This window comes from Phyllobates terribilis, unplaced genomic scaffold (genome assembly GCF_046119375.1).
Source record: "Phyllobates terribilis strain yellow unplaced genomic scaffold, ASM4611937v1 Scaffold_2__4_contigs__length_985480577, whole genome shotgun sequence".
NCBI lineage: Eukaryota > Metazoa > Chordata > Amphibia > Anura > Dendrobatidae > Phyllobates > Phyllobates terribilis.
Genome location: NW_027362762.1, coordinates 872,681,814 through 872,709,507, shown reverse-complemented (window position 1 = coordinate 872,709,507; position 27,694 = coordinate 872,681,814). Strand labels below are relative to the sequence as shown.

General features: G+C 47.6%; 1 protein-coding gene across 3 annotated transcripts in view; it reads left to right on the top strand.

Annotated features, from left to right (window-relative positions):
• The first annotated feature begins 7,202 nt into the window (after nucleotides 1-7,202).
• TBC1D23 (TBC1 domain family member 23) overlaps nucleotides 7,203-27,694 on the top strand; it is a 32,163-nt gene continuing 11,671 nt past the window's right edge. For 2 of the 3 annotated variants that reach the window (XM_073668091.1, XM_073668090.1), the window contains exons 1-9: nucleotides 7,203-7,399; nucleotides 21,749-21,860; nucleotides 22,301-22,406; nucleotides 22,616-22,820; nucleotides 24,215-24,338; nucleotides 25,977-26,101; nucleotides 26,173-26,219; nucleotides 27,164-27,267; nucleotides 27,369-27,485. In XM_073668091.1, coding sequence (XP_073524192.1) covers nucleotides 7,314-7,399; nucleotides 21,749-21,860; nucleotides 22,301-22,406; nucleotides 22,616-22,820; nucleotides 24,215-24,338; nucleotides 25,977-26,101; nucleotides 26,173-26,219; nucleotides 27,164-27,267; nucleotides 27,369-27,485 — 1,026 coding nt within the window. In that variant the 5' untranslated portion in view covers nucleotides 7,203-7,313. Of the gene's footprint in view, nucleotides 7,400-21,748; nucleotides 21,861-22,300; nucleotides 22,407-22,615; nucleotides 22,821-24,214; nucleotides 24,339-25,976; nucleotides 26,102-26,172; nucleotides 26,220-27,163; nucleotides 27,268-27,368; nucleotides 27,486-27,694 lie in introns of those variants that run through there. The other variant, XM_073668092.1, reaches the window with a different exon arrangement.

Below are 27,694 nucleotides of genomic sequence, written 5' to 3'. Positions count from 1 at the left end.
AAGGGCAGCCCTCCAGCCATGGCTCCCTAGAGGTTTCCTCCACAGGGGTTTTTCCTCTCCTGAGTGCTGGAGGGTGACTCTTCGTGAGTCGGGAGTTGTGCTATTTTCGGTGTCATGTAAATTGAAATAAACTTGAGAACATTTGACACCTAATTGCAATGCTTTGTGTATTTATTTTGTATGCTTCTGTCTGATTAATTTTGTTTGGGAGTCAGGGTCCATCACATATCACAGAGCTATATGTCTGGACGTATGCTGGCCGCAGATTTGCACCAGGGGTTGCCCCTGCTCTGGGGAGTATGATAGAGAAGAGAAGACAACCATTACAGCACAGCACCTGCAAGTGTGCACGCATCCTTAAAATAAGGACTTACATTACAGTATTACAAGCAGCTTCCTGTTTAACGGCAGCACAGCCAATCCTCACCACTAGAGCCTCTAGTGAAGACCCAGTAGACACCTAGTCACACCCCTCCAGGGTAATCCCGGCCTTTGGTGCAGTGGGTCCACATCCACCAGCTTTATATTCACCCACCAGCGTTACAGCCTCATAGCAAATGTGGTACCAATAATCAAGAAGGGGGCAACATCTGAGCCTGAAATTTATAGGTCGGTAAGTTTAACCTCTACTGTGGGCAACATCTTTGAGGGTTATCTAAGAGATGCTATCCTGGAGTATCTCAATAAGAATAAACTACAGTAATTTTCCAATATCAACATATGTTTATGAGGGATCTGTACTGCAAACTAATCTGATCACAGGAGGTAAGTCCTAGATTGGACCAGGGAAACACAGTGGATGTTGTCTTTCTGGACTTTTCAAAGGCATTTAATATGGTGCCACACAAAAGGTTGGTACATAAAATGAGAGCAAAAGAACCAGGGGAAAATATGTGTAACTGTGTTAACAACTGACTCAGTGATAGGAAAAAGAAAGTGGTTATTAATGGAACACAGTCAGACTAGGTCACAGTTAACAGTGGGGTGCCACAGGCATCAGTAATGGCAAGGGCGGACATATCACCCAGAGTTGGAGGGGTCCCGCAACTGAAATGTATTGTGACACAGGGAATCTGCCGGCTCCCTACGCCGCATTATATGCTGCTGGCCAATCAGAGGCTGGCAGCTGACGGTGTGCCCCTGACCGAGGGAAGATGGCAGTGACGTCATGCGCCATGGCTCGCATGCCGAAGATCATGTGTAGCAAGATGGGAGCAGCAGATCAGAGGCAAGAGCTGCTGGACAGAGCAGAGGACAAGCGTTTCACCTAACTCGTCCTCCCCTACACCGGGAAAAAGTCCTTCTCACCAGTTGGACTGGGGGAGGGTTCTTGCACCTACACATTGTTGCTCTTCAGTGTGTGGAAGCTACAGTACGTACCTCAGCCTGCTCCTGCGAGGCTGGCTGGCCATATGTAATGATCATGCTTACTGGTTGAGGCATCACCTCCTCCTGAAGAAAAGGAGGTCACGTGGACCTCATGGGAGAAGGGGTGCAGCGCTGATCCCTCCGCAGCGGAAAATAGCAGGAGACACCAAGTGACAGAACAGCCCAGTGCAGGTACCAGCCCATCTGATAATTCCCAGATTGCCAGTCCGACCCTACCTTTGACTTTGCAAAAACTCTAACTGTTGCTTTTATTCATTCTCTTCTGGACTATTGCAACTCTCCAATAATCGGTCTCCTTCTTACTAAACTTTCCCCTCTCCAATCCTTCCTAAATGCAGCAGCCAGGATCATATTGCTTTCTAACCGCTACACCGATGCCTCCACCCTGTGCCAGTCGTTGCACTGGTTGCCCATCCACTACAGAGTCCAATATAAACTTATCACTCTCACCGACAAAGCACTGCACGCTTCAGCACCACCCTACATCTCCTCTCTCATCTCAGTCAACCACCCTACCCCTGCCCTTTGTTCTGCTAATGACCTAAGACTAATATCCTCAGTAATCCGAACCTCCCACTCCCGTCTCCAAAACTTCTCGCATGTTGTGCCACTTCTCTGGAATGCACTACACAGGACAATTTGATTAATTCCCAATATACACAGTTTTAAGCGTGCCCTAAAAACACATTTCTTTAGACTGGCCTATCACCTCACCACACTCATCAAAATCAGGACCATCGCAGCATCTGTTCACACCCTCCACTCACTTATTAGCCCACTGTGTCTGTACTTGTACTGATACTGTCTGGTGATCGGTTCATGCAGCATTACGTGAAAAGCCTATTTATTATATTGATGGCTGGACCGTACAAGACAAGCACTTTTTTTTTACCATTTACCTTTCGTGTCTCCCCTATTTACTCATAGATTGTAAGCTTGTGAGCCGGGCCCCCACTCTTTTTTTATATCTGTTGAATTATGTGTTATTCTGTAATGTCTTCATTGTCTGTACAAGTCCCCTCTAAAATCAAATATGATTTGTGCTCTAAATGTTCATTATTGTGGTCTTCTTATGACACCAGTCTTTATAAAGGGTTTCTCCACGGATAGAAAAAAAATAAAGAAATCAATTATTAATATAAATGCATTTCTAAACACCTAATTGGCACATCAAACTCATTTTGACTATGGAGGCAATCACCTTAGTATATTAAAATGGCTGCCCTCCTGTTACACTGACAGAAACCTGTCCTAGAATGTTAATAGCATGGGCGGCTGTGAGCATGTGCAGTAGGAAGCTCCTAAACCGCCTTTTATATGGATCCTACAAATATACAAGTGACCAACCAAGAATTCATAAAGAAGAATATATGATTTAATTAACACATATGTGGACAGGTTAAAAAGCAGTAGAGTCACACAAGGTCAATGATGCCTTGTGGAAGCCTCTTCATGGTGTTGCCCACGTGGTCCCCAGACCAATCTCCGTCTTTTATTACATCCAAGACAAAAGCGGTACTCATTACTGAAGAGGACAGACCTTCTTTCCAGCCTACATTGCCTTAACCATGATAGTCCTCGAGAGCGGTGGTGTGAGGTCAATGAAGAGGCTACCATGAGGGAACATCACACCGGTCCTTCTCCCAGGATTATAGTGTGAGGTGGCATAACGTACCATAGCTGGGACTCTCTAGTCTTTATTCCAAGGACACTAATGTCACGCTGTCTCTGTATACTGGAGGTAGGGGGCCTAAGCTGACCCTAAGCTGGGGCCCTGACTAATCCCTCAACCTGGAGGTACTGTTAAAGGTACAGAGGTCCAGGCCGCCAGCGTAACCCCTACCTCCTGAGGATCCCTGCACCTAAGTAATCTAGTCCTGAGAAGGACCCCGATCACAACAAAAGGGGACAAGTAATAATATGCCCACACACAGTACTTAGACGAACGAGACAGTACAAGGGAAAAACCAAAACCACCTTGCATACAAAAACTACACAACTACAACAGAGGGAACACCAACGGGAAAGGAGATAAATGATAAAGCGAGGAAGGGAAAAAACACTCCAAATACACTTATCTCTGAAACTCCAAATACCACGATCCGCTCTGTTAGTCTGCATGAAATGCTTTCACCGACACTTCCCTAACAGACCAGCAGGCATTTGAAGGAGTCTCACTACAGCAGCATTGATTGCAGCTGGGCGAGGCTGGACCTCGTCTAGCACAGAGAGAGAGAGAATTAACTCCCTCACTGCCGAAAAACACAAAGCACCAAAAAGTCAGCTGCGAGAAGTCAGGCTGTGTAATCGTGACGATCTTCGTGGCGACACACCCGTGACAACTAACAGCTCTGCGTTACATTGCTTTGGTGGGGGAACCAGTGGTGATTTGGTGGTGGAAACAGCCATTTTTCCAAAGTGACCCAGGCCATATGTTGCTAGCATTACTGTGAGCACCTTGTGTGGCCTAAATGTACTCTCACGGCCTGCAGCATCTTCCAACTTGTCTCAAATTGAGCACATTTGAGACTTCATTGGTCGGAAATTGCAAAGGGAGCTGCCAGCGGCTCCAGTGCATTCAGTCTGGTAGAACATTGCTCAGTCAACCATTTATAAATGCATCGATAGTAGACAAGGTGTGTAAGTGCAGGGATTTCCGTGAGTGGCGTTTATGCTGGTTATTGAATAAATTGAGATGTTTTGATAAAGTTTTTTCCCATATTGTCACCATTTGCAGATCATTAGCTTGTCTATTGATCCTGTGAATTCCTGAATTTCATGACCTTTCCTTCTTGGTGTTGCAATTTCATTCTTGAGGAGTATTTAATGTATGTGTGTGTATACAGTGCCTACAAGTAGTATTCAACCCCCTGCAGATTTAGCTGGTTGACACATGCGGAATTAACTTGGCGTTGTGACATTTGTACTGTAGATCAGCCTGGAAGTGGGAAATGCACTGCAGCAAATTTTGTTTTTGTTTTTTTTTGTTTTTTTTTTAAACGTTAAAAGTTAATTCAGAGTGTCATTTATTATTCAACCCCTCAAACCACAAGAATTCTGTTTGGTCCCCCTAAAGTATTAAGAAGTAGTTCAGGCACCAAGAATAATGAGCTTCACATGTGTGGATTAAAGATCTCTTTTGCCAGCCTTTTCTGACTATTTAAGACCCTCCCCAAACTTGTGAACAGCAGTCAGACATGGTCAACATGGGAAAGACAAAGGAGCATTCCAAGGCCATCAGAGACAAGATCGTGGAGGGTCACAAGGCTGGCAAGGGGTACAAAACCCTTTCCAAGGAGTTGGGCCTACCTGTCTCCACTGTTGGGAGCATCATCCGTAAGTGGAAGGCTTATGGAACTACTGTTAGCCTTCCACGGCCTGGACAGCCTTTGAAAGTGTCCTCCCGTGCCGAGGCCAGGCTTGTCCGAAGAGTCAAGGCTAACCCAAGGACAACAAGGAAGGAGCTCCGGGAAGATCTCATGGCAGTGGGGACATTGGTTTCAGTCAATACCATAAGTAACGTACTCCACCGCAATGGTCTCCGTTCCAGACGAGCCCGTAAGGTACCTTTACTTTCAAAGCGTCATGTCAAGGCTCGTCTACAGTTTGCTCATGATCACTTGGAGGACTCTGAGACAGACTGGTTCAAGGTTCTATGGTCTGATGAGACCAAGATCGAGATCTTTGGTGCCAACCACACACGTGACGTTTGGAGACTGGATGGCACTGCATACGACCCCAAGAATACCATCCCTACAGTCAAGCATTGTGGTGGCAGCATCATGCTGTGGGGCTGTTTCTCAGCCAAGGGGCCTGGCCATCTGGTCCGCATCCATGGGAAGATGGATAGCACGGCCTACCTGGAGATTTTGGCCAAGAACCTCCACTCCTCCATCAAGGATCTTAAGATGGGTCGTAATTTCATCTTCCAACAAGATAACGACCCAAAGCACACAGCCAAGAAAACCAAGGCCTGGTTCAAGAGGGAAAAAGTCAAGGTGTTGGAGTGGCCTAGTCAGTCTCCTGACCTTAAACCAATTGAAAACTTGTGGAAGGAGCTCAAGAATAAAGTCCACATGAGACACCCAAAGAACCTAGATAACTTGGAGAAGATCTGCATGGAGGAGTGGGCCAAGATAACTCCACAGACCTGTGCCGGCCTGATCAGGTCTTATAAAAGACGATTATTAGCTGTAATTGCAAACAAGGGTTATTCCACAAAATATTAAACATAGGGGTTGTATAATAATTGACCCACACTTTTATGTTTAAAATTTAATAAAATTCAACTGAGCAACATAACTTTTTGGTTTGTAAGATTTATGCTTCTGTTCATAAAACCTACTCTCGTTTGCAGTTTGAAGGCTCTAACTTATTTGCATCTTATCAAACCAGCTAAATCTGCAGGGGGTTGAATACTACTTGTAGGCACTGTATACTGTATATATATATATGAGGTGGGCAACAGATGCGGCATAAGAATGAAAATATATATATACAGTATATATATATATATATATATATATATATATATATATATATATATACAGTACTGTGCAAGTCTAAGGCAGGTTTGGAAAAAGTGCTGCAAAGTAAGAATGCCTTCACTAATAGAGGTGTTAATACTTTAATTTTATCAATTAGCCAAGTAAAAAGTGAATGAACAAGAGAAATGTAAAACAAATTAATATTTGGTGACCGCCCTTTGCTTTCAAAACGGTGTCAGTTCTTCTAGGTACACCTGTACGCAGTTTTTAAAGAGACTCGGCAGGGAGGTTGAGGGGTCACTTGGGATTTTCTGCTGCTTCCACCATTTGTTTCGGCCAAATTTGCACTCCTTTCCCTCTGAGCCCAACCAAACAGCAGTTTTTTACCACGTATGGGATATTGCCATAGTTTGAAGAAGAATAATCATTTGGTTCCGTTTTCTACTGTTACAGCACATGACAATGAACAATTGGGGGCTAAAGCAATAATTTAGTGGAAAAATATTTTTATTTCCATTCCTATTTGCTGTAATTCCTGGGAAGCACTTGAAGGGTTAAAAAACTCTTCCTGCCAAGAATAATTTGATGGATGCACTTATTAAAATGGGCTCACTCTACAGGCCCCTCAAAGTCACTTCAACACTTAAAAAAGTTATCCACTACTTTTACATTGATGCCCTATGTGTAGGACAGGGCTTCAATGTTTGATCAGCCGGGGTCCCGCACGCGGCACCCGATCAGCTGTTACCGGTGCCGCCGGCCGGAAGTCCTTACCTGCGGTGTCTAGCCGTCTAGCTGTAGTGGCCGCCGCGGGGTACTGCACATCCACTTGCCATTGAATTGAATAAGAGGCGGATGTACAGTAACAAGTGCCGGCCACTGCAACTTGAAAGTAGTGGATAACCCCTTTAATAGGTCCATAAGAAAATAACATTTGTATATTTTCTTTAAAAAAATTAAATTTTTCTGCTGAATTTTAACCCTTCTAACATGCTAACAAAATAAAAGGCAGTTTGAAAAATATGAATAAAGCAGAAATATGGGAAATGGTGTTTATTATCTCAGAATCACTGTGACATGTAAAAACATTCCAGAGTTTCTACCACATATAGTGACTCAGAATTGAAAAAAATAGGCTAAACCACTCAAGGGTTAAATTAATGCAAAAGAAAAGTGGAGCCATTAGCAGTCACAGGTAATTAGAGTGCTGGAGCTGCTTCCTATGGCGATTCCTCCACTACATACAGAACTGATCGTGAACACGGACCCTGCGAGGACCCGTACAGGGCAGTGCACGATTGCGCGCGTTCATGAGAATATACGGCTCCTCTCCAGCAGGCATGTGCCGTATGTCATGTAATAGCACTCCTCGATCCCAGCTCTGTTCTTCTTTTCGCTGCTTTACGGCTGAGTGACGTGGAACGTCAACACTGAAACATGGCTGAGCCCGGGGAGTCGTCTCCGTTGTCTTCTCCTTCTCCACCACTGTCCTCCCCAGGAGACGAGGAGGAGACGGACACCTGGTGAGGCTGCGGTACTGTGTGAATGCGTCCAGGGTCGAATACAGCGAGGAGGGTGCGGGGACAGCTGAGCGCCGGTCATGGGACCCGGACGTGAGAGCTGGGAAATCCCGGAGTGTGAGAGGCTGCGGGGACCGGGCAGGATGGAGACGTGTCAGCCGGAGGGCGCCGTGCAGGGCTGGGGGAGATGGCAGAGACCCCCGGGGGCCGTGTCCTGGGCTCTGCCCCCCAATGTGCCCCGGGCTACACGCTGTACAGCAGGAGCTGGCACCTGGGGAGCCGGCATGGTGTACCCCCCCACCCCCGAGCCTAGAGAGACGGCATGCTGTACCCCCCCACCCCCGAGCCTAGAGAGACGGCATGCTGTACCCCCCCCCACCCCCGAGCCTAGAGAGCCGGCATGGTGTACCCCCCACCTCTGAGCCTAGAGAGCCGGCATGGTGTACCCCCCACCTCTGAGCCTAGAGAGCCGGCATGGTGTACCCCCCACCTCTGAGCCTAGAGGGCCGGCATGCTGTACCCCCCCCCCCCCGAGCCTAGAGAGCCGGCATGGTGTACCCCCCACCTCTGAGCCTAGAGAGCTGGCATGCTGTACCCCCCCAAGCCTAGAGAGCCGGCATGGTGTACCACCCCTGAGCCTAGAGAGCCGGCATGCTGTAACCCCCCCCCCCCCCCCCCCGAGCCTAGAGAGCCGGCATGGTGTACCCCTCCCACCTCCGAGCCTAGAGAGCCGGCATGGTGTACTACCCCCCCCCCCTGAGCCTAGAGAGCCAGCATGCTGTACCCCCCCCCCCTGAGCCTAGAGAGCCAGCATGCTGTACCCCCCCCCCCGAGCCTAGAGAGCCAGCATGGTGTACCCCCCCCCCTGAGCCTAGAGAGCCAGCATGGTGTACCCCCCCCCCTGAGCCTAGAGAGCCAGCATGGTGTACCCCCCCCCTGAGCCTAGAGAGCCAGCATGGTGTACCTCCCCCCTGAGCCTAGAGAGCCAGCATGGTGTACCTCCCCCCTGAGCCTAGAGAGCCAGCATGGTGTACCTCCCCCCTGAGCCTAGAGAGCCAGCATGGTGTACCTCCCCCCTGAGCCTAGAGAGCCAGCATGGTGTACTACCCCCCCCCCTGAGCCTAGAGAGCCAGCATGGTGTACTACCCCCCCCCCTGAGCCTAGAGAGCCAGCATGGTGTACTACCCCCCCCCCCCCTGAGCCTAGAGAGCCAGCATGGTGTACTACCCCCCCCCCCCCCTGAGCCTAGAGAGCCAGCATGGTGTACCCCCCCCCCCCCCTGAGCCTAGAGAGCCAGCATGCTGTACCCCCCCCCGAGCCTAGAGAGCCAGCATGGTGTACTACCCCCCCCCCCTGAGCCTAGAGAGCCAGCATGCTGTACCCCCCCCCCTGAGCCTAGAGAGCCAGCATGCTGTACCCCCCCCCCCTGAGCCTAGAGAGCCGGCATGCTGTACCCCCCCCCCCCCTCTGAACCTAGCGAGGCGGCATGGTGTACCCCCCCCCAGCCTAGCGAGGCGGCATAGTGTTGTGCTCACCCCCCCCCCCAGCCTAGCGAGGTGGTGTGGTGTTGTGCTTCCCCCCCCCCCCCCCCCCCAGCCTAGCGAGGCGGTGTGGTGTTGTGCCCCCCCCAGCCTAGCGAGGCGGTGTGGTGTTGTGCCGCCCCCCCCCCCCCCCCCAGCCTAGCGAGGCGGTGTGGTGTTGTGCCGCCCCCCCCCCAGCCTAGCGAGGCGGTGTGGTGTTGTGCCCCCCCCCCCCAGCCTAGCGAGGCGGTGTGGTGTTGTGCCCCCCTTCCCCCCCCCCCCCCAGCCTAGCGAGGCGGTGTGGTGTTGTGCCCCCCTTCCCCCCCCCCCCCCCCAGCCTAGCGAGGCGGTGTGGTGTTGTGCCCCCCTCCCCCCCCCCCAGCCTAGCGAGGCGGTGTGGTGTTGTGCCCCCCCCCCCCCCCCAGCCTAGCGAGGCGGTGTGGTGTTGTGCCCCCCTCCCCCCCCCCCCCAGCCTAGCGAGGCGGTGTGGTGTTGTGCCCCCCTCCCCCCCCCCCCCCAGCGTAGCGAGGCGGTGTGGTGTTGTGCCCCCTTCCCCCCAGCCTAGCGAGGCGGTGTGGTGTTGTGCCCCCCTCCCCCTCCCCCCCCCAGCCTAGCGAGGCGGTGTGGTGTTGTGCCCCCCTCCCCCCCCCCCAGCCTAGCGAGGCGGTGTGGTGTTGTGCCCCCCCCCCAGCCTAGCGAGGCGGTGTGGTGTTGTGCCCCCCTCCCCCCCCCTCCCCCCCCCCCCCCCCAGCCTAGCGAGGCGGTGTGGTGTTGTGCCCCCCTCCCCCCCCCCCCCCCAGCGTAGCGAGGCGGTGTGGTGTTGTGCCCCCTTCCCCCCAGCCTAGCGAGGCGGTGTGGTGTTGTGCCCCCCTCCCCCTCCCCCCCCCCAGCCTAGCGAGGCGGTGTGGTGTTGTGCCCCCCCCCCCCAGCCTAGCGAGGCGGTGTGGTGTTGTGCCCCCCTCCCCCCCCCCCCCCCAGCCTAGCGAGGCGGTGTGGTGTTGTGCCCCCCCCCCCAGCCTAGCGAGGCGGTGTGGTGTTGTGCCCCCCCCCCCAGCCTAGCGAGGCGGTGTGGTGTTGTGCCCCCCCCCCCCGAACCTAGCGAGGCGGTGTGGTGTTGTGCCCCCCCCCCCAACCTAGCGAGGCGGTGTGGTGTTGTGCCCCCCTCCCCCCCCCCCCCCAGCCTAGCGAGGAGGTGTGGTGTTGTGCCCCCCTCCCCCCCCCCCCCCAGCCTAGCGAGGAGGTGTGGTGTTGTGCCCCCCCCCCAACCTAGCGAGGCGGTGTGGTGTTGTGCCCCCCTCCCCCCCCCCCCCCAGCCTAGCGAGGAGGTGTGGTGTTGTGCCCCCCTCCCCCCCCCCCCCCCCAGCCTAGCGAGGAGGTGTGGTGTTGTGCCCCCCTCCCCACCCCCCCAGCCTAGCGAGGCGGTGTGGTATTGTGCCCCCCTCCCCCCCCCCCTCCCCCAGCCTAGCGAGGCGGCGTGGTGTTGCCCCCCTCCCCATGCCTAGAGAGCCGTCAGTTCTGTGGATGGGACTGTGGGGGCCGGTGACTGTGGACTTAGAGTTGTGGAGTCTTGTGTCCATTTCGACTCCTAAAATATATAATACATTGGGTACAGTAGTAAATGGGGCAACATTGCCATAGTTCATCTGGTTGTACATTACAGGGTGGGTGAAAGGCGCTGGCTGAGGGCAGGGAGCAGTGAACTGTATGTGCCCCCTTGTATTTCCATAGTAGATGTGGCTGCTCCTCTTATGTGGCACAGCTGTATAAAGTGGCTTGTGAAAGTATTCACCCCCTTGGCATTTTTTGTGTTTTGCTACCTCACAAAATGGAATTTCACTGTTTGAGGGTTTTCATCAGTTCATGTAAAGTACATGCCTACGACTGTGAACTTTTTGGTTTTCTTTTTATTGTGAAGCAAACAAAAATAGACAAAATAAGTGAAAACTTCAGTGTGCATAACTATTCACCTCCCCTAAAGTCAGTACATTTTAGAGTCTCCTTTTGCGGCAATTACCGCTACAAGTCGCTTTGGATAAGTCTCTGAGCTTTCCACATCTTGCCACTGGGATTTTTGCCCATTTCTCAAGGCAAAACTGCTCCAGTTCCTTCAAGTTTGCTGTTCACCATAGGAAACCATCTATCTTCAAGTCTGACCACAGATTCTCAATTGGATTAAGGTCTGGGCGGTGACTAGGCCATGCCAAAACATTTACACATTTCTCCTTAAACCACTCGAGTGTTGCTTTGGGTCTTTGTCTTGCTGAAATGTGAACCTCCATCCCAGTCTGAAATCACTGACAGACTGAAACAGGTTTTGCGCAAGAATATCCCTCTATTTTGCACCATCCATTTTCCATGTCCCTCTGCCAAAAAAAATCTCCACAGCATGATGCTGCCACCACCATGTTTCACTGTGGGGATGGTGTTCTTGTGGTGGTAAACTGCGTGGGTTTGGCGCCAGACATAGCATTTACCTTGGTGGCCAAAAGGTTCATTTCTGACCACAGCACCTTCCTCCATACATTTGGGGAGCCTCCCAAATGCATTTTCACAAATTCAAAACCATAAAAGCCACCTCTATGGAGTGTAACTGGCTTTTTGTGGTCGTATGGACAGATACTCCAGTCTCTGCTTGGGAACTCTGCAGCTCCTTCAGGGTTACCTTTGGTCTCTGTGCTGCCTCTCTGATTAATGCCCTCCTTGCCTGGGCTGAGAGTTTTGGTTGGCGCCCTCTCTTGGCAGGTTTGTTACATGTACCATGTTCTTTCAATTTGATGATAATGGATTTGATGGTGCTCCGGGGGATCATCAGAGATAGGGATATTTTTTTATAACCCAACCCTGACTTGTTTGGAGATCTCCTTGGTCTTCATGGTGTTTGGTTAGTGGTGCCTCTGGCTTAATGGTGTTGCAGCCTCTGTGGCCTTTCAGAAAAGGTAAGGCTGTGTGCCCACGATGCGTTTTTTAAGCTTTTCCGCAGCAGCAAAAACGCTGCAGAAACGTTTAAAAAACGCCTGCCATGGTCCCTAATGATAATCCGCATGTGCTGCGCACATGCTGCGGAAATTTCCGCAGCGGGTTATCATTGCGGAAAAAAACACAGCACTATCAATTATTTTGCGGAAGCGCTGCGTTTTCGCCGACATTGACTTGCATTGGAACGCATGGATTACGCATCACTGCATCTGTACATGTGGAATCCATGCGTTTCAATGTGCGGATGGTACCCGGGTGTGGAGGACAGGAGACTCTCCTCCGGACCCGGGTACCATAGAACCTGTAAAAAAAAGAATAAAAAATAAATATTATACTTGCCTTCTGATGGCCCGCGGTCTCCTTGTCTTCGCTTGCCGGCAGATCGCGGTGGACTGAAGGACCTGTGCTGACGTCATAGTCATGTGACGGGTCACGTGACGCTGACGTCGGCAGGTCCTTCAGTGTACCGCGATCTGCCGGCAAGTCAGGACGGAGTGAAGCAAGACTGCGGGGGCCATCAGAAGGTAAGTATATATTTATTTTTTTATTTTTTACCATTCTTTCGGTCACACTATATAAATCCATGCTGTTTGCATGGATTTATATAGTGTGACCAAGTTGTCAAGCACTTTCCAAGTGATGCTAAAATCGCTTGACAACCCGCATGCGGAAATGCATGTGATGAACGCTTCACATCCGCATGTCCCTGGCAGGAAAAACGCATGTACAATCCGCATGTGTTTTTTCTGCCAGGGAGATGCAGAAACGCTCAGGAAAAATCCGGGGCATTTCTGCATCGTGGGCACATAGCCTAAAGTGTATATAATGACAGACATGTGACACTTAGATTGCACACAGGGGGACTTCCTTTCACTAAGCATGTGACTTATGAAGGTAATTGCTTGCAAAAGGGATGAATACATATGCACATACCAATTTTTAGTTATATGATCCCGTAAATACGATTTATGCCTATATTTTTCTCACTTCACCAACTTAGACTATTTAGTGCTGATGTATCACACACAAATGTAACAAAATAGGTAAAAAGCCAAGGGATGTGCATACGGTATATTACACACTGGTGACGTTTGGCTGCAGGTTGTATATGTTTCAGCTGCAGACACTGTGCGCTCTGACGTAACTGCTGACACCTTCACCTTTGATCAGTGTCCATTCTGCAGCTCATTAGTGATTGTGCTAATTGTTAATCATTATCTGAGCAGTTTTCCTGCCGGGAGGTGGTCATATTACATGTAGTGGTGTAATACCGCACTCATACACTACTAGGGGCCCATACTGCACCTCCGCTGTCCACTTCTTTGATATGCAACATTGGTGAAAGAGCCGATGTGTCAGAGGAGGTTACGCAGGAGTAGCGCTGCTCAGAGGAAGGACCGAGTCTCATGGCTGCGTCCGGCTACATGTGGTCCCGGCATCTCTGCTGTTGAGCGCGTCTATGGCGCCTACAATGTGTATTATGGAAGAGGCTTTTATTCTGAGGGACACGATGTAAACAGGCGGAGACTATGGCGGCAATGTCGTTAGTGCTGACGTGGAGCTGTTAGAGGAATGACATTTATGGGTGATACAGACGTAACCAGCAGGTCTGTGGCTGTAATACAGCGTATCTTCAGTGTGTGATTAGGGCTCATCTGCAGTACCAGACACAGCCCGTGGTCTGAACATGGCGCTATTTCTAGGGGTTAGAGAAGAGAGGATACTTTTGTTTGTTTTTTCTTATTTTAGCAAATCCTTTAAAGGAGTGTTCCAATAATTACTTTGTCATCGGCTTTCCACAGTTATACAACAAACTGTGCTTCCCTGGTCTTCGTTGTCAGGCTGCCGCGTTGAACTCACGACTACAGCACACATGAGCACCGCAGTCATCACTGGGCTCCGTGACGAAGCCAAGGTAGTCAGCATAAGAGCTCTCAGCCCAGTGATTGGCTGCAGTGGTCACATGTGTTATAGTAATAAAGTCACCACTGCAGCCTAGGAGCGACAAAGACCTAGGAGCGGTGGAGGGCTGGCATTGAGCAGTGGGGCAGTTGGATTGGGCTGTTGGACTTCTGGCAGCAGCTTTCTCCTCGTTTGAAAACACAAACTCTGGGCCGAGCTTAGAGCTCACATGTACGGGGGAGCTGGGAGAGATGGCCGACAGCCTAGAGTTTATAGCCAACAGCTCTCTAGTGTATGGGGGGAGCTGGGAGAGATGGCCGACAGCCTAGAGTTCATAGCCAACGGCTCTCTCTCGTGTATGGGGGGAGCTGGGAGAGATGGCCGACAGCCTAGAGTTCATAGCCAACGGCTCTCTTGTGTACAGGGGGAGCTGGGAGAGATGGCCGGCAGCCTAGAGTTCATAGCCAACGGCTCTCTAGTGTACGGGGGGAGCTGGGAGAGATGGCCGGCAGCCTAGAGTTCATAGCCAACGGCTCTCTAGTGTACGGGGGGAGCTGGGAGAGATGGCCGGCAGCCTAGAGTTCATAGCCAACGGCTCTCTCGTGTATGGGGGGAGCTGGGAGAGATGGCCGACAGCCTAGAGTTCATAGCCAACAGCTCTCTCTCGTGTATGGGGGGAGCTGGGAGAGATGGCCGACAGCCTAGAGTTCATAGCCAACAGCTCTGTCGTGTATGGGGGGAGCTGGGAGAGATGGCCGACAGCCTAGAGTTCATAGCCAACGGCTCTCTTGTGTACAGGGGGAGCTGGTAGAGATGGCCGGCAGCCTAGAGTTCATAGCCAACGGCTCTCTAGTGTACGGGGGGAGCTGGGAGAGATGGCCGGCAGCCTAGAGTTCATAGCCAACGGCTCTCTAGTGTACGGGGGGAGCTGGGAGAGATGGCCGGCAGCCTAGAGTTCATAGCCAACGGCTCTCTAGTGTACGGGGGGAGCTGGGAGAGATGGCCGGCAGCCTAGAGTTCATAGCCAACGGCTCTCTAGTGTACGGGGGGAGCTGGGAGAGATGGCCGGCAGCCTAGAGTTCATAGCCAACGGCTCTCTAGTGTACGGGGGGAGCTGGGAGAGATGGCCGGCAGCCTAGAGTTCATAGCCAATGGCTCTCTCTAGTGTACGGGGGGAGCTGGGAGAGATGGCCGGCAGCCTAGAGTTCATAGCCAATGGCTCTCTCTAGTGTACGGGGGGAGCTGGGACAGATGGCCGACAGCCTACAGTTCATAGCCAATGGCTCTCTCTAGTGTACGGGGGGAGCTGGGACAGATGGCCGACAGCTCTTTAGTGTATGGGGGAGCTGGGAGAGATGGCGACAGCTCTCTAGTGTATGGCCAGCTTTTCGATATTTTCTTTTCTGCATGGATTTTGTAAGGTGGCCATTCTTATTAGATGAACATCAGTCAAACTTAACAACTCTCTCCTTACAGTCAGTGAAAAGAAGAATCGGGCATCTTGGCTTAACTTACTTACCCTTTTGTCATTTAGGGGAAATAAGCTGTTGCCAGCAGTCTTGGGTACTGCAGTTCAACTCATTAACTTCAGTAGGAGCTGGGGTGACGCAGTGTGTGTAGAGCTGGGGTGACGCAGCTTATTTGCTGTGAACTTCCAAAACCACCAGTTATAAGCTCAGTATTGGATCCCCAAGGGATTGTCTAGGACTGAACTATTGTTGATGACAATAGATAAGTCCTCAAGAGATCGTTGGGGTCAAATATCCAGCATCCCAACTGATCAGCTGAAATTCACCCTGGCATTGGGTGGATACATGTGATGTAAAGGGCAGAACATGCAATCCCTGCATATCACCTAGTGGCCTCTGAGTACTGCAGTTACTCTCCTCCCATTCACATTTGGATTTCTGCTGGGTGTGGGATGGATAAGTTCACTCACTCACTAACACTAGCGTATAAATCAGACAAGTGCAATCCGATAACAAAAAGTATTGCCATTGGCCCAATGTTACTCAATGTGGCAGTGCAGATCTGCGTGCTTCCCTCTGAAATCAGATGGCTTCGTGAGAAAAGATCCGATGCCATACAAAGCCATAGTGTAGCACCCGATTTGTACTGATATATTCCAACTCTGTAACATAGGAAACTGTAAATGATCCTGTAAATTATTAAAAACTGTTGAGTAGAAAAAAAACGGATTATATGCAGATGACAAGTGAGAAAAAAAATCATCCCACGTTACTGGATTAAAATCGGATCAATATTGTATATATTTTTTATACGCTTGTGTGTCCCCAGCCTTACTGTGTGTCTGTACTCTACTCGGACTTTAGCTCCTGGCATTATTCCTAATAGTCATAAAGATGAAGGATTAACAATATCTCGCAGCCACTGAATTCCCGCTTGATGCTGTAACATTTTTTGGCCAGAAAGGTACAGGAGGCGCGGGGTCACTGCTTACTGTGCGTTTCCGGCATGTTGCAGACACTATGGGTGTAGGACAGATTGTCGGAGGCAATGTAAGTGTTTAGGGAAATGATTGTGGCTCAAAAGTCTCAGTATCTGAGTTGTGAAAAGAGGATATTCAATCCAGCAAAGCCAATTAAAAGCAAAAAATACTTTATTTTGACTTCATTAAAATAGTAGTGTTGGCATAAAAAATATCTGACGCGTTTTGAGTCGTAGATATAGTTGTAGGTGTTTAGGGAAATGATTGTGGCTCAAGTCTCTATATCTGCATCGGTTACAGTCCCCACCGCACTGAAGTTATTCGGAGACACTGGCTGATGCCTGCGAGCAGCAGCATATGGGGTGAATGAATCTGAGCTCCAGGGACAGGTGTGTATTCTTGTGTCCTGGAGTTTGGGGCTATTGTCTGCTTTGTGGGTCATCCATTGTACAGATGGAAACCAAGATATTGTCTATTGAGGAAATGACGATGAGGCGTCACGGGATTTATTTTCCATAAAGGGAAGCACTTCTCATGCTTAGATTCTGCAGCTGGGGGAAGACGGGAAACCACGACCCAGACGGGGCGCATAGGAGATGTTATAAGTCCAGCTCGGCCTATAAGGCAGTGATGGGCAAATGGGCTGTAATATACAAAATCTTCCTCCTGGTCAGAACAGGGTTAATCTCCTGAATCCTCACGCGTCATCCTGACATTACAGCAAGGAAGTGACCGGTGACACAAATACCTCCAATTCCTGTGTATATCAAGGTTCACCAAAAAGAAGGGACAGCGTCCTCTTCCATCAGGTTTACAGCTGGTGTCATATTAAAGGAAATGCCAGAAATAATCTATAGACTTGTGAATTCAGTGGAAATGACTGCTGAAGCCTAAAGCATGATGTTGGCAACATAAAAATAAATGTGTATGTATACATTGATATTACAACACCAAGAAGGGAAAGTTGTGGACAGGATGGGTAGACATGTTACTGATCTGCAAATGATAGAAACTACATTTTGAATCTTCTCAATTTATTCAGCATCCAGTATGAGCGACACTTGCAGAAATCCCCGCACTTACAGCCTTGGCTGTTATTAGTGCTTGTCTGAGGGATGTTCTGCCATGCTAAATGCACTTGAGCAGCAAATCAAGATCCTCTGCTGGCAGCTCCCTGTGCAATTGATGACCGATGATATTCCTGATGTGCTCGATGGGAGACAAGTCCGGAGACACTGCAGTTGTGGTGGCACGTTAAGGCCACGCTGGCTGCTCACAATGGCACCAGCAATATGCAGCCTGGCAGAACTGATGCCGTTTGAAGGCAAAGGCTGGTCACCCCAAACATTGATATGATTTACATGTCTCTTGTGTTCTTTTACTTTGCATTTTGTTAATTGATAAAAACAACTGTTAACTTATTTCTTGAAGGCATTTCAATACTTTATACGGGCTGTATCCCCCAGGAGGATCTGTGCTTCTTTAATACAATCAGTCTGGTCTGACATACTCTCTTTTTAATGTTGCTTCAAGATCAGAAGCTGAAGACTGAGACTGATCCTTACGAGACATGGACTGGTTTTATAACCTGAAAATGAAGATTCCCTTTAATAAGCCAAGTCCTGTATGTGGCTTGGGGCGGCCTCCATGGATCATTCTTGCTTTTCCAGCACGTCCCACAGATGATCGATCAGACTGAGATCAAGTCATCGCCTTGAACTTTGTCATGTTCCTCAGACCATTCCTGAAGTGTTTGTGGCAGGAGCATTATCCTGCTGAAGGAGGACGCTGCCATTAGTGAATACTGGGGGTGATGATGGGGTGCACTTGGTCTACGCAATGTTGGTTGTCAAAGTACTGTCCAAATGAATGCCAAGACCCCCAAGGTCTCCCAGCAGCATATTGCCCAGTGCATCACAATATCTTTGCCAGCTTTTTGTTTTTACCATAGTGCACACTTGTGCCATTTCCAAAGACAGCAATGCACAAGCACCTGGACATCCATATGTAAGAAAACGTCGTTCCTTAGACCAGACGTCTTCCATTGCTGCCTGGGCCAGTTCTGATGCTTATGTGCCCATTGATAGTAGACTGGTCAGTACGGGCACTCTGACCAGGCTATGCCCCATCTGCAGCAAGCCGTGATCCGCGGTGGGAGCTCACACACTTCTATCACCGCCAGCATATTTCTTTCAGCAATTGTTAATACAGTGGCTCTTCTGTAAGATCAGACGGACTAGCCCTCCTTGCCATCAAACATCAGTAAGCCTTGGAGAACATTGACCCGATCAACAGTCTAGCCATGTTCCTTCACTGGACCACATCTGATGGCTACCAACCACTCTGTACCCAGGACACCTCACAAGACCTGCTGTTGTGACATTATTTCCTGTGGACAATGAAACTTGATGTTTAGGTGGAAGCTAAGAAAATTCCTTCAACCAGCCATGGAACGGTCATAAAGAAATCAAACATGGAATCACAGGTTCTCAGCCGCAGAGAAGCGGGGATGTTCTATTGAGTTATTTCTGTCTCTGGGATTGATCATGGCGGCTCACATCTTCCTCTCATCTTGGTGTAGAATCTGCTTATGGGATTAGGATCTGGATTAGTGATGCACGCTGAGATCACATTTGCACTTTGATGATCTCATTATAACTGAGCTGCCAGAATAGTACAGAAATCCTCATCCTGATTGACCCGTTTGGTGAATTCCATGATTACCATTTTACACGGATAAATATTGAAAATATTGAACACGAGCATTATTTCTGGCGTCTCCCATTAATAATCACTCCTGTCTGTATAAAATCAACGGCACATTTAAGGCAGAGATTTGATGGTTGGCCTTGTGTTTTTGCTGTGGATTTTTATTTAAAATACTACTCCATTCTGTGATCATTACAAATGTGTATCATGGACCTCTCCATAATACAAGTATAAGTTAGTGACTAATCATGGCATTATGTAGAAAAACACAGGAGGGACAAGACGTGGTGGGGTCTGACTGCTCAATGCCGTTCTCTACACAGCGCTATTAATGTATTTGTGGCTGTGTCTAGTACTGCAATACTGTACATTTCTCATGTATAGTTACCCTATCAGGTGCCCTCTGTTTGCTTCTTCTGCTCAGATCGGCGTTGCTTTCCTCATGCTTCATGATGGCCACCACAGTGGCATGTGTAGAGGTGCGGAAAGTCTCACCCACTCCTCCCCTGTGCTGTAGGAGATGTGGTTTAGACTTACTGCGGTGGCTGTCATGGAAGAAGATGGAAAGGAACGCTGATCTTAACAGAGGATGCAGTGAGAGGTAAACTGAGGGCACCAGTTAGGGTCACAATACATGAAAAATGTACCTCACTTTTCAGGCACAGGGGGGTGAGTCTCTTTTTAAAGGGAATTTGTCACCAGGTTTTTACTCTGTTATCTGAGCGCAGTATAATTTAGGGAAAGAAAACTTGATTCCTGTGATGTATCACTTACTGGGCTGTTTGCTGTAGTTTTGATGAAATCCCTGTTTTCTCTGCTGCAAATCTAGCAGTGCTCTGAATACAGAGCTCTATAACCCCGCCCACACCTCTGATTGGCTGCTTTGTGCGCACTGTGCATCAGTGGAGGGGGCGGGGTTACACAGCAGCAGGACTACATGACACATCACAACTAGTCCTGTAGTGATAATCTCCTGCTGATAAAACACTGTTTTTATTGAAGCAACAACACAGCACAGGAAGTGATACATCGCTGTAATCAGGGTCTGTCTACCTACATCATGCTGCTCTCAGAATAAATAGAAAATGCCTGCTGACTGATTCCCTTTAAGTGGTATAAATGAGCTGTAAATGGGGCTCGGCCAGCATCGTATTATTCACTCTATATTGTGATTATGTGGACCATTAAAGAGAATCTGTCAGGAGGATTTTACGACCGTTGTATGACTGTAGAGATCCTAATACAACAATAAAATGATACCTGCATGTGGTAATCCCATGTATCAGCACTGAGAGAGCCAGCTATGAAGCCACATGCATAGTGCATTGGGGGAGTGTAAATACACGGAGTACATCCACACTCCCCCTGTGCACTTCCAGCCTAATTTACATGCGGCTTCACAGCTAGATTTCTCAGCTCTGACACATGGGATTATTACAAGATGGGCATCATTTTTATTGTCATAGTATAAGTCCTAGTATCATATAACTGGTTTTGGCAGTATGCAAATTGCCTCTTCAGAGAGGAAGAGAACTAGAACTCTATAGCGCCACCTGCTGGAAGCAGCAATCCTACATGTCACTGTCGACTCTTTAACGAGCCTTCCAATATGACTTCAGATAAAAGCCAAATCAGAATCCCAATTTGCAGACAGTGTTTCGGGGTATTGCCCGTCATCAGTGCAAAGTATGAGATCTGATTTGGCTGAGTGAGAGGCTCTGGACTGAGGTCTAAGGGGAAACGTTTCTTCTTGTGGAGAGTGACATGCCAGCTCTGGCATGCCAGTGTAAGGAGGCATCAGCAGTAAAATCCTCCTTAAAGAATCCCTTTTAAACATGCAGCCATCGAATCACATTATTCAATTGACTTTTTTTTTTGCAAGCGTCTCTATCAGCCTGGGCATTGATTATGGAAATCCCAGTTATGGTTGATATAGGGCATAAGCACTATTATGCCTGTGAAGATGCTGGATGTTTGCACTGGCGTCCAGCCCTGCTAGTGTTACCAGTACTAGTGCGATGTATAGGAGAATTTGACAGGTGAGAGATCTGCGATGTATTATTGGGGGCCGGCTCCGTCTTAGTGCAGAGGCAGCAGATTATCACCTGCATTAGGAGATGGCAGCCAGAACGCCATAATTCCTGTGCTTCCATCAGGGATGAAACCTGAAGCTGCTATCGATTTCCTCCATCTCCACATCCCCAGATCACTGTAGAAGCTTCAGCTCCGGAGCACAATCTGTTTTCTCACGAACGTTTGCTCTTTTCCTGTCTTATTTATTACCTATTATGTATGTATCGCCAATATATTCCTCGGCGTTGTGCTCAGTGTGACCTTCACTTGCATCTGCACCGATCCTTAGTTTGGACAGTCTGACCTCAATAGAGAAGATTCCGACTGAGGGTGCCGCCTGTTCTAGATTGGGTGGGTGATGACCTCACTAGGCGGGACAGGAGCCGTGGAGATTGGGAGGTGTATTCTAGATATTGTCATGGGTTACAGAGCGGATTGCTGCAGAAATGTATATCATGGTAATACCCCTTTAGGATCTACCTTTGAGGACACTCCAAAATGTCCTTTTTGAGACTAAATTGTGTTATTTTGGTCAGAGATGGACTATGCAATGGGCACCAGGTAGGGTTTTGGAGTTATTTTTCCATATGGTTTATTAAAGCTCTCACCAGAAAAAGACTATCGTTTCCTTCAGAGATCATTCTGACTCCTAAGACATTTTGGCCATTCCGGTCATTCCTTTTGCACTATCCAACATCTAATTCTCATTTTCTTCATTCACAGGGAGACGGATCTAGCTGAGGCTCTCGAGGCAGGAGGTTGTGACCTGGAGACAGTAAGAAATATCATACAAGGCCGGCCTGTCCCTTCACACCTTAGGGCAAAAGTATGGAAGGTAATTCCAATTATTCACAGGAACATTAAACTGAAAAAATGATATATATATATATATATATATATATATATATATATATATATATATATATATATATATATATATATATATATATATATATATTTCATAGTTTTGCCTGGTGGTTTTGTTCCACCACAGGCTGGATTTAGGGGAGAGGTTCCTTCTGCAGCCAGTTGTCTGGAGACTTTATAGCATTCTTGATGTTTCTTTTTAAGGGTGGGCAACCCCTTAAGCAATATTCATTGATACTATATAGACAAAAGTTTGAAAAATGTTGTGCATGGATAAAAGTCTACTCACAACACAAGGTGCCGCAAGGGAGGCACATGGGCAAGCGATATCTTGTAAGTTAGACGGAGCTCAGCCATGATTGTGTGTGTTGTTTTTTTTTTTTTTTTTTTTTTTTCTTTTGCTTGTAGATTGCATTAAATGTTGCAGGAAAGGGAGACAGTTTGGCAGCATGGGACGGTTCTTTGGATCTCCCAGAGCAGTCTGTCATCCACCAAGATTGTCAAAATCTTATAGGTAAGACCTGTACTAAAGTGCTTTATTTATCAGACGGGTCGGATGCTGTGACAGAGGTGCCGCGAGATGTATAGATTGCCTCTGGCGAGGCCCGTAGCTGCAGGACTTGGCAGCACATCACGCGTCTCGGCTTCTTTTTTGTATTTACAGGATTCTATTATTGTTGACTTTAATCTTTTTAACATTTTCCTTCCTCCTTGTTTGTTCAGAGCAGCTCGCAGAACCCGACGAGAGGAAACCTATCATTGTCCAGGATGTTGAGTCTGTAGTTACTTTTTATTGTAAATCCCGTAACGTCAAGTACCATGAAAACGTCAGCTGGCTTTACCTCCTGAAACCCCTGGTGGACCTAAACTTGTCCCGGAGTGACTTCTATAATTGCTTCTATGCAATCATGAATAAGTATATTCCAAGGTAACATATGTAATTGGTGATATATATAATTTATGATGGCTGAATAGCTAGCGTGTCCCATTTCTGGAATCATAATTTATATGGCCCGCTTAAAGAGGTATTCCAACCAGAAGCATTTATCCACCAGTGATGCTAGATCAGTGAAAGTCTGACCTTGGGGTCTTTCAGCTGTTGCTAGTATGGGGGGGGCCCAATCCCTTGTCTTTCCTCCCATCTCCTGCTGCATGACCACTTTATTTAGACCCCTCCCAAATGCAGTTTTGCAACTGGGCAACAAAGACACCCCTCTTGGAGCATGATCTATCACCAGATGGGGGTGTGATCCCCTGTTCCCCTAAACTGTATACCTGCTTTATTCAAACCCTCTTTGTTTCTGTGGTTGGTGAACCAAGTTTTTCCATCCTGGCAAATATATGGTCGTCCCAACATTTATGTCCCCATTGATTCAGCATTTATCAGCAATCCAGTGTATAAGGGAAGGTAGCTTCTGGCTGGGATACGTCTCCAAATTGGAGAATCTTCAGTGTTTCTTAGCATAGGAGCCTGTTCTCGTCTCATGCTGAAACCCAACTCTGCAGTCATGTCCTGGACAAACCAAAACATGAGCGTTCTTCAAAGTTTACTACCCGTAAATTTAAGGGGTTGTCCTCTAATCAGACACCCCCTTTTTAAATAATGTATTCCTAATCTTGACTGTACTTCAGCACAACAATCTTATTGTCAGGATTTCGTAGGGCAATGGGTGCCTACCTGTCCCTCAAGCTAGGAGGACCCTAGACTATCCATGTTCCCCAGATTACCCTGATGGTGGAGATGCTGGGGTCTCGTACCTTGCTATGCTCCTATATTCATGCTGATCTGTTTCCTCCCCCACCTAGGAAGGTATGGGACAGAAGTGTATAGGATAACACAAACTTTAACAGACAGGGATAAAAGAATACTACAATCATACAAATACACTCACAAAACAACCGAGTGAGAATCAAGGGAACAGTAGGAGGGGAGAGGATGAGGATAAACACAAATACCAAATCCACGTAGATATCTCCTGTAAACTACACCAACCGACTGCTACTAATTCAGAACTCTCCATCACCACCAAACCAAGAAGTTGAACTATCACCAGCAATTCCCTAGTACCAGTGGCAAGCAAATATATCAGAGGGGAGTGGCCAACACAGAACAGCTGAGAGAAATCAGGATGAGAGCTCCAGGAGAGAGACAGAACTGATTAACCCTTGCAATAACAGAGCAAGGAAGACCTGCGCTGCTGATAGGAAGGTGAAGCAGATCTAATGGGGTTTGTGTAACCAGACACCGCAATCTTCTGGCCCCTGTCTGTCACTGTATCCCCGTGACACTTATATTTGAAATATTTTCTATTTATTTTTTAGGGATTGCTACAAAAAAGGAAAACCATTCCATTTATTCCGGCTTCTTCTCCAGTATCACGAGCCCGAGCTCTGCTCTTTCCTAGATACAAAGAAGATCACTCCAGATCATTACGCACTTAATTGGGTAATCATTGGGCTTTATAATTGTATTTAAGGAGACTTGCCATGATTTTGTTGAATGGAGTCTATAGTTAATGCCTACACATTGGTGCTTGAAAGTTTGCGAACCCTTCTGAATTTTCCATATTTCTGCCTAAAACTACATCAGATTTTCACACAAGTTCTAAAAGTAGATAAAGGGAACTAAATCAAACGAATGAGTCAAGACTATTAGACTTAGTCATTTTTTTGAATGATGAAGATGATCCAATATCACATGCCTGTGAGTAGCAAAAGTATGTGAACCTTTGCTCTCAGTATCTGGTGTGATTTCCCCCAACCCCCCCCCCCCCCTTGTGTAGCAATAATTGCCACTAAGTTTTCCAGTAATTGATTAGCCTGCAGATCGGCTTGTAGGGATTTTAGCCCATTCCTCCCTACAAAACAGCTTCAACTGTTATGTTGGTGGTTTCTCCCTGAGCTGTTCTCTTCAGATCCTTTCACAACATTTCTATACAATTAAGACCCGGACTTTGACTTTGCATTTCCAAAACTTTAACTTGATTCTTCTTTAACCATTTTTGTAGAATGACTTTTGTTCATTGGCCACTGTCCTGCTTCATGATGTCCTGACATTTGCCTTTAGAATTTGCTGATAAAATTCAATATTCATTGTTCCATGAATGATGGCAGCCATCCTGGCCCAAATGCAGCAAAACAAGCCCAGACAGTATGAGGGTTTTATGCTGTAATTTAACGTTTTTCTTTCTCCAAACACAAATTCTCATTTAAAGACAAAAATCTCTTGTGAGCTCATCCATCCACAAATCATTGCTCCAGTAGCCTTCTATGAACTTCAGCAAACTGCTGATAGCAGCAATGGCACAACATTGTTGTTCAGAGTCGCACTGAAGGGGGATCTCATGAACATTGACTTTTCAAACCAAGTACAGGCGCTTGGTGCACCCTTGGTGTAGCCAAACAATTCAGTGCACCTTGCCATTTACTTGTTTTTTTTCCATCTATCTAATTTGAGTGTTGCCAGTGTTTGCTTAGCTTAATTAACTCTTTACATGTTGGGATCAAAGGGACCTCAGCAAGTATAGAGTGAGACAGAAGGAGATCCTCCTTCTTATCGCTCCTTGAGCTCCCTGCAGTGTCATCGCGGGGAGCTATGCTATAGCTATGGCTACCGGACACCGAAGAATCACCTTTTGATCTGCCACACATCAAAACTTAAATAAACGGTGTCCAAAACCAGGTCAATGTAATGTTGAGAGGCTGGGTAATGCTTTGCACTGCATATGTAGTACAGAATATTACCAATGTAATCAGGAGATCTTTTGTTCAAGTTACCATGTGGGACCCATAATTATTAACTAAAAAAAATGTTTTTAAATATTCTGTCCACTACTTCATCAACACCTTTTTAATCTGAGTGTTTGTTCCCATCACAATAACGCTTATACTCACTTTCCATGGTGTCGATGATCTTTCTTGGGGGCTCCTGTGAGGTTTTGTCACGCGAGCCCTGTGCCGAATCTCTGCCAGCTTCACTGTCCCATTTAATCTAATAGTTCATCAATGCAGGGCATGTAATCATACATGAATATCCAATCCTCACATACTCGCTCTGACAGTCTCCCCACTTGTGCCTTTTTAGTTTGGGAGCCTCTTTGCGTACCACTGCTCGGTTGAAGTCACGCAGGCGATTTGGGACAGTTATTTACAGCAGGCAGATCCATTCTTCATCTACTTCTTGATGCTGATCATGCTTGTCAATGTAAAGTGAGTACCCCGCGGCTCCAGCTCCATATCACTATTGATCTTACACTAATGGCTTTTATCTCTATTTTCAGAGAGGTTGTGCTGTCAGAAGAAATGGAGTCTAAAGAAGAACTCATAAGTAAGACTGTGAGCGTGCTGGAAAGGATCGTATTATTTAGTAGATTCAGTAATCAATGTCCGGAGGCTAACACAGTCAGAATATGAAAAACAGAAAAAAAACCACTATGGATGCTAGGATAGTAAGCAGAGAGGGATTTCTGGGACTTTTAGGTAGGCCATATAATTTGATTCATGGGGGACGGACTCTCTGCACCTCCACTGATCAGCTGTATGAGTGCGCTGCAGCCAGCACCTGGTCCACTTCAGCTTCAGACATCACGTAGTGGCTGTGCCTGGTGCTGCAGATCATTATAACTACGGCCTATACAAGCACATTGGGAACGAGCTGTAATATAAAGTGGAATCTGCTGCAGACTCTAAAGCAGTCCATCTCAGCCGACTCTCTCCCACACACGATTGCTTGTTTGGCGTAGCGCTCCTGTGTTCTTTATTGGAAAACCGCCTGTGACATGTCGGCTGGCGGGGAGAACAATGCGATTGACAGTCCAAAATCAGACATGCATGATCGGCATCTCTCCCGATCATCAGTCGGCCTGCACCCCAATACACTTTAGACTGTCAGCCGAAGCCATTGATACCAGCTGGTTCAGTAGATGGATTGTGTATGGGGGCCTATAGTGTTTGTGTGTGTGTGTGTGTGTGTGTGTGTGTGTGTGTGTGTGTGTGTGATATAGATAATAGCGAAAAAAGCGTCAGACGTACATGAACTGACTTGATGTTGCACAATCCCCTGTGACCACACCCATTCAGTTCATTATAAATGTATCGTAAATTTGCTAACAATGTGAAAGTTGTTTTTGTTTTGTTTTTTTCTGTGATTTGAAACCATCGTCATCATAAATTTTGCAAAAGGGGCCTGAAATAGAGTTGCAATGGGGATGCGTACTGGGACATATAATAAATAGAAGTTTCCTTTTTAAATACATGCTTTATTTATTTTAGAGTTTCTAGAAAGTCCACCCACAAATCTTGATGTAGCGGACATTGAAGATCTGTTCAGCTTAGCCCATCATTACTATAGTAAGACTCCAGCTTCTTTCCGCAAGGTAAATGCATTCTTTTTTTACTTCTTTCACATGGGCTACCTAATAATCATAAGTGCCGATCTTTAGAAACGCTTGTGTTTTTACTCTGCTGTATATCATAGGACAACCAGAACTTGTTCGGCAGCAGCTTGATCGCCCTTAAGGACGACTCCGATCTCAGTCAGGCGCTTTGTTTGGCAATTTCTGTGTCAGAAATTCTGCAAGCGAATCAGCAAGAGGTGAGTAAGTGCTATTGATTCCTGCATATTGGGAGTACATCCGCAGTGGGGGGGCCTCAAGCAAAAGAAAACTGAAATGATCTTGAAGACCTCTGCCTGCATGTTGTAAGGAGAAGAGACCTGTCTGGTGTACAAATGAAGATTGGCCAAGATTCCAGCTCTAGAAAGAATTATCTAAAACACAAAGCTATAAGAATACTTCATGGAAT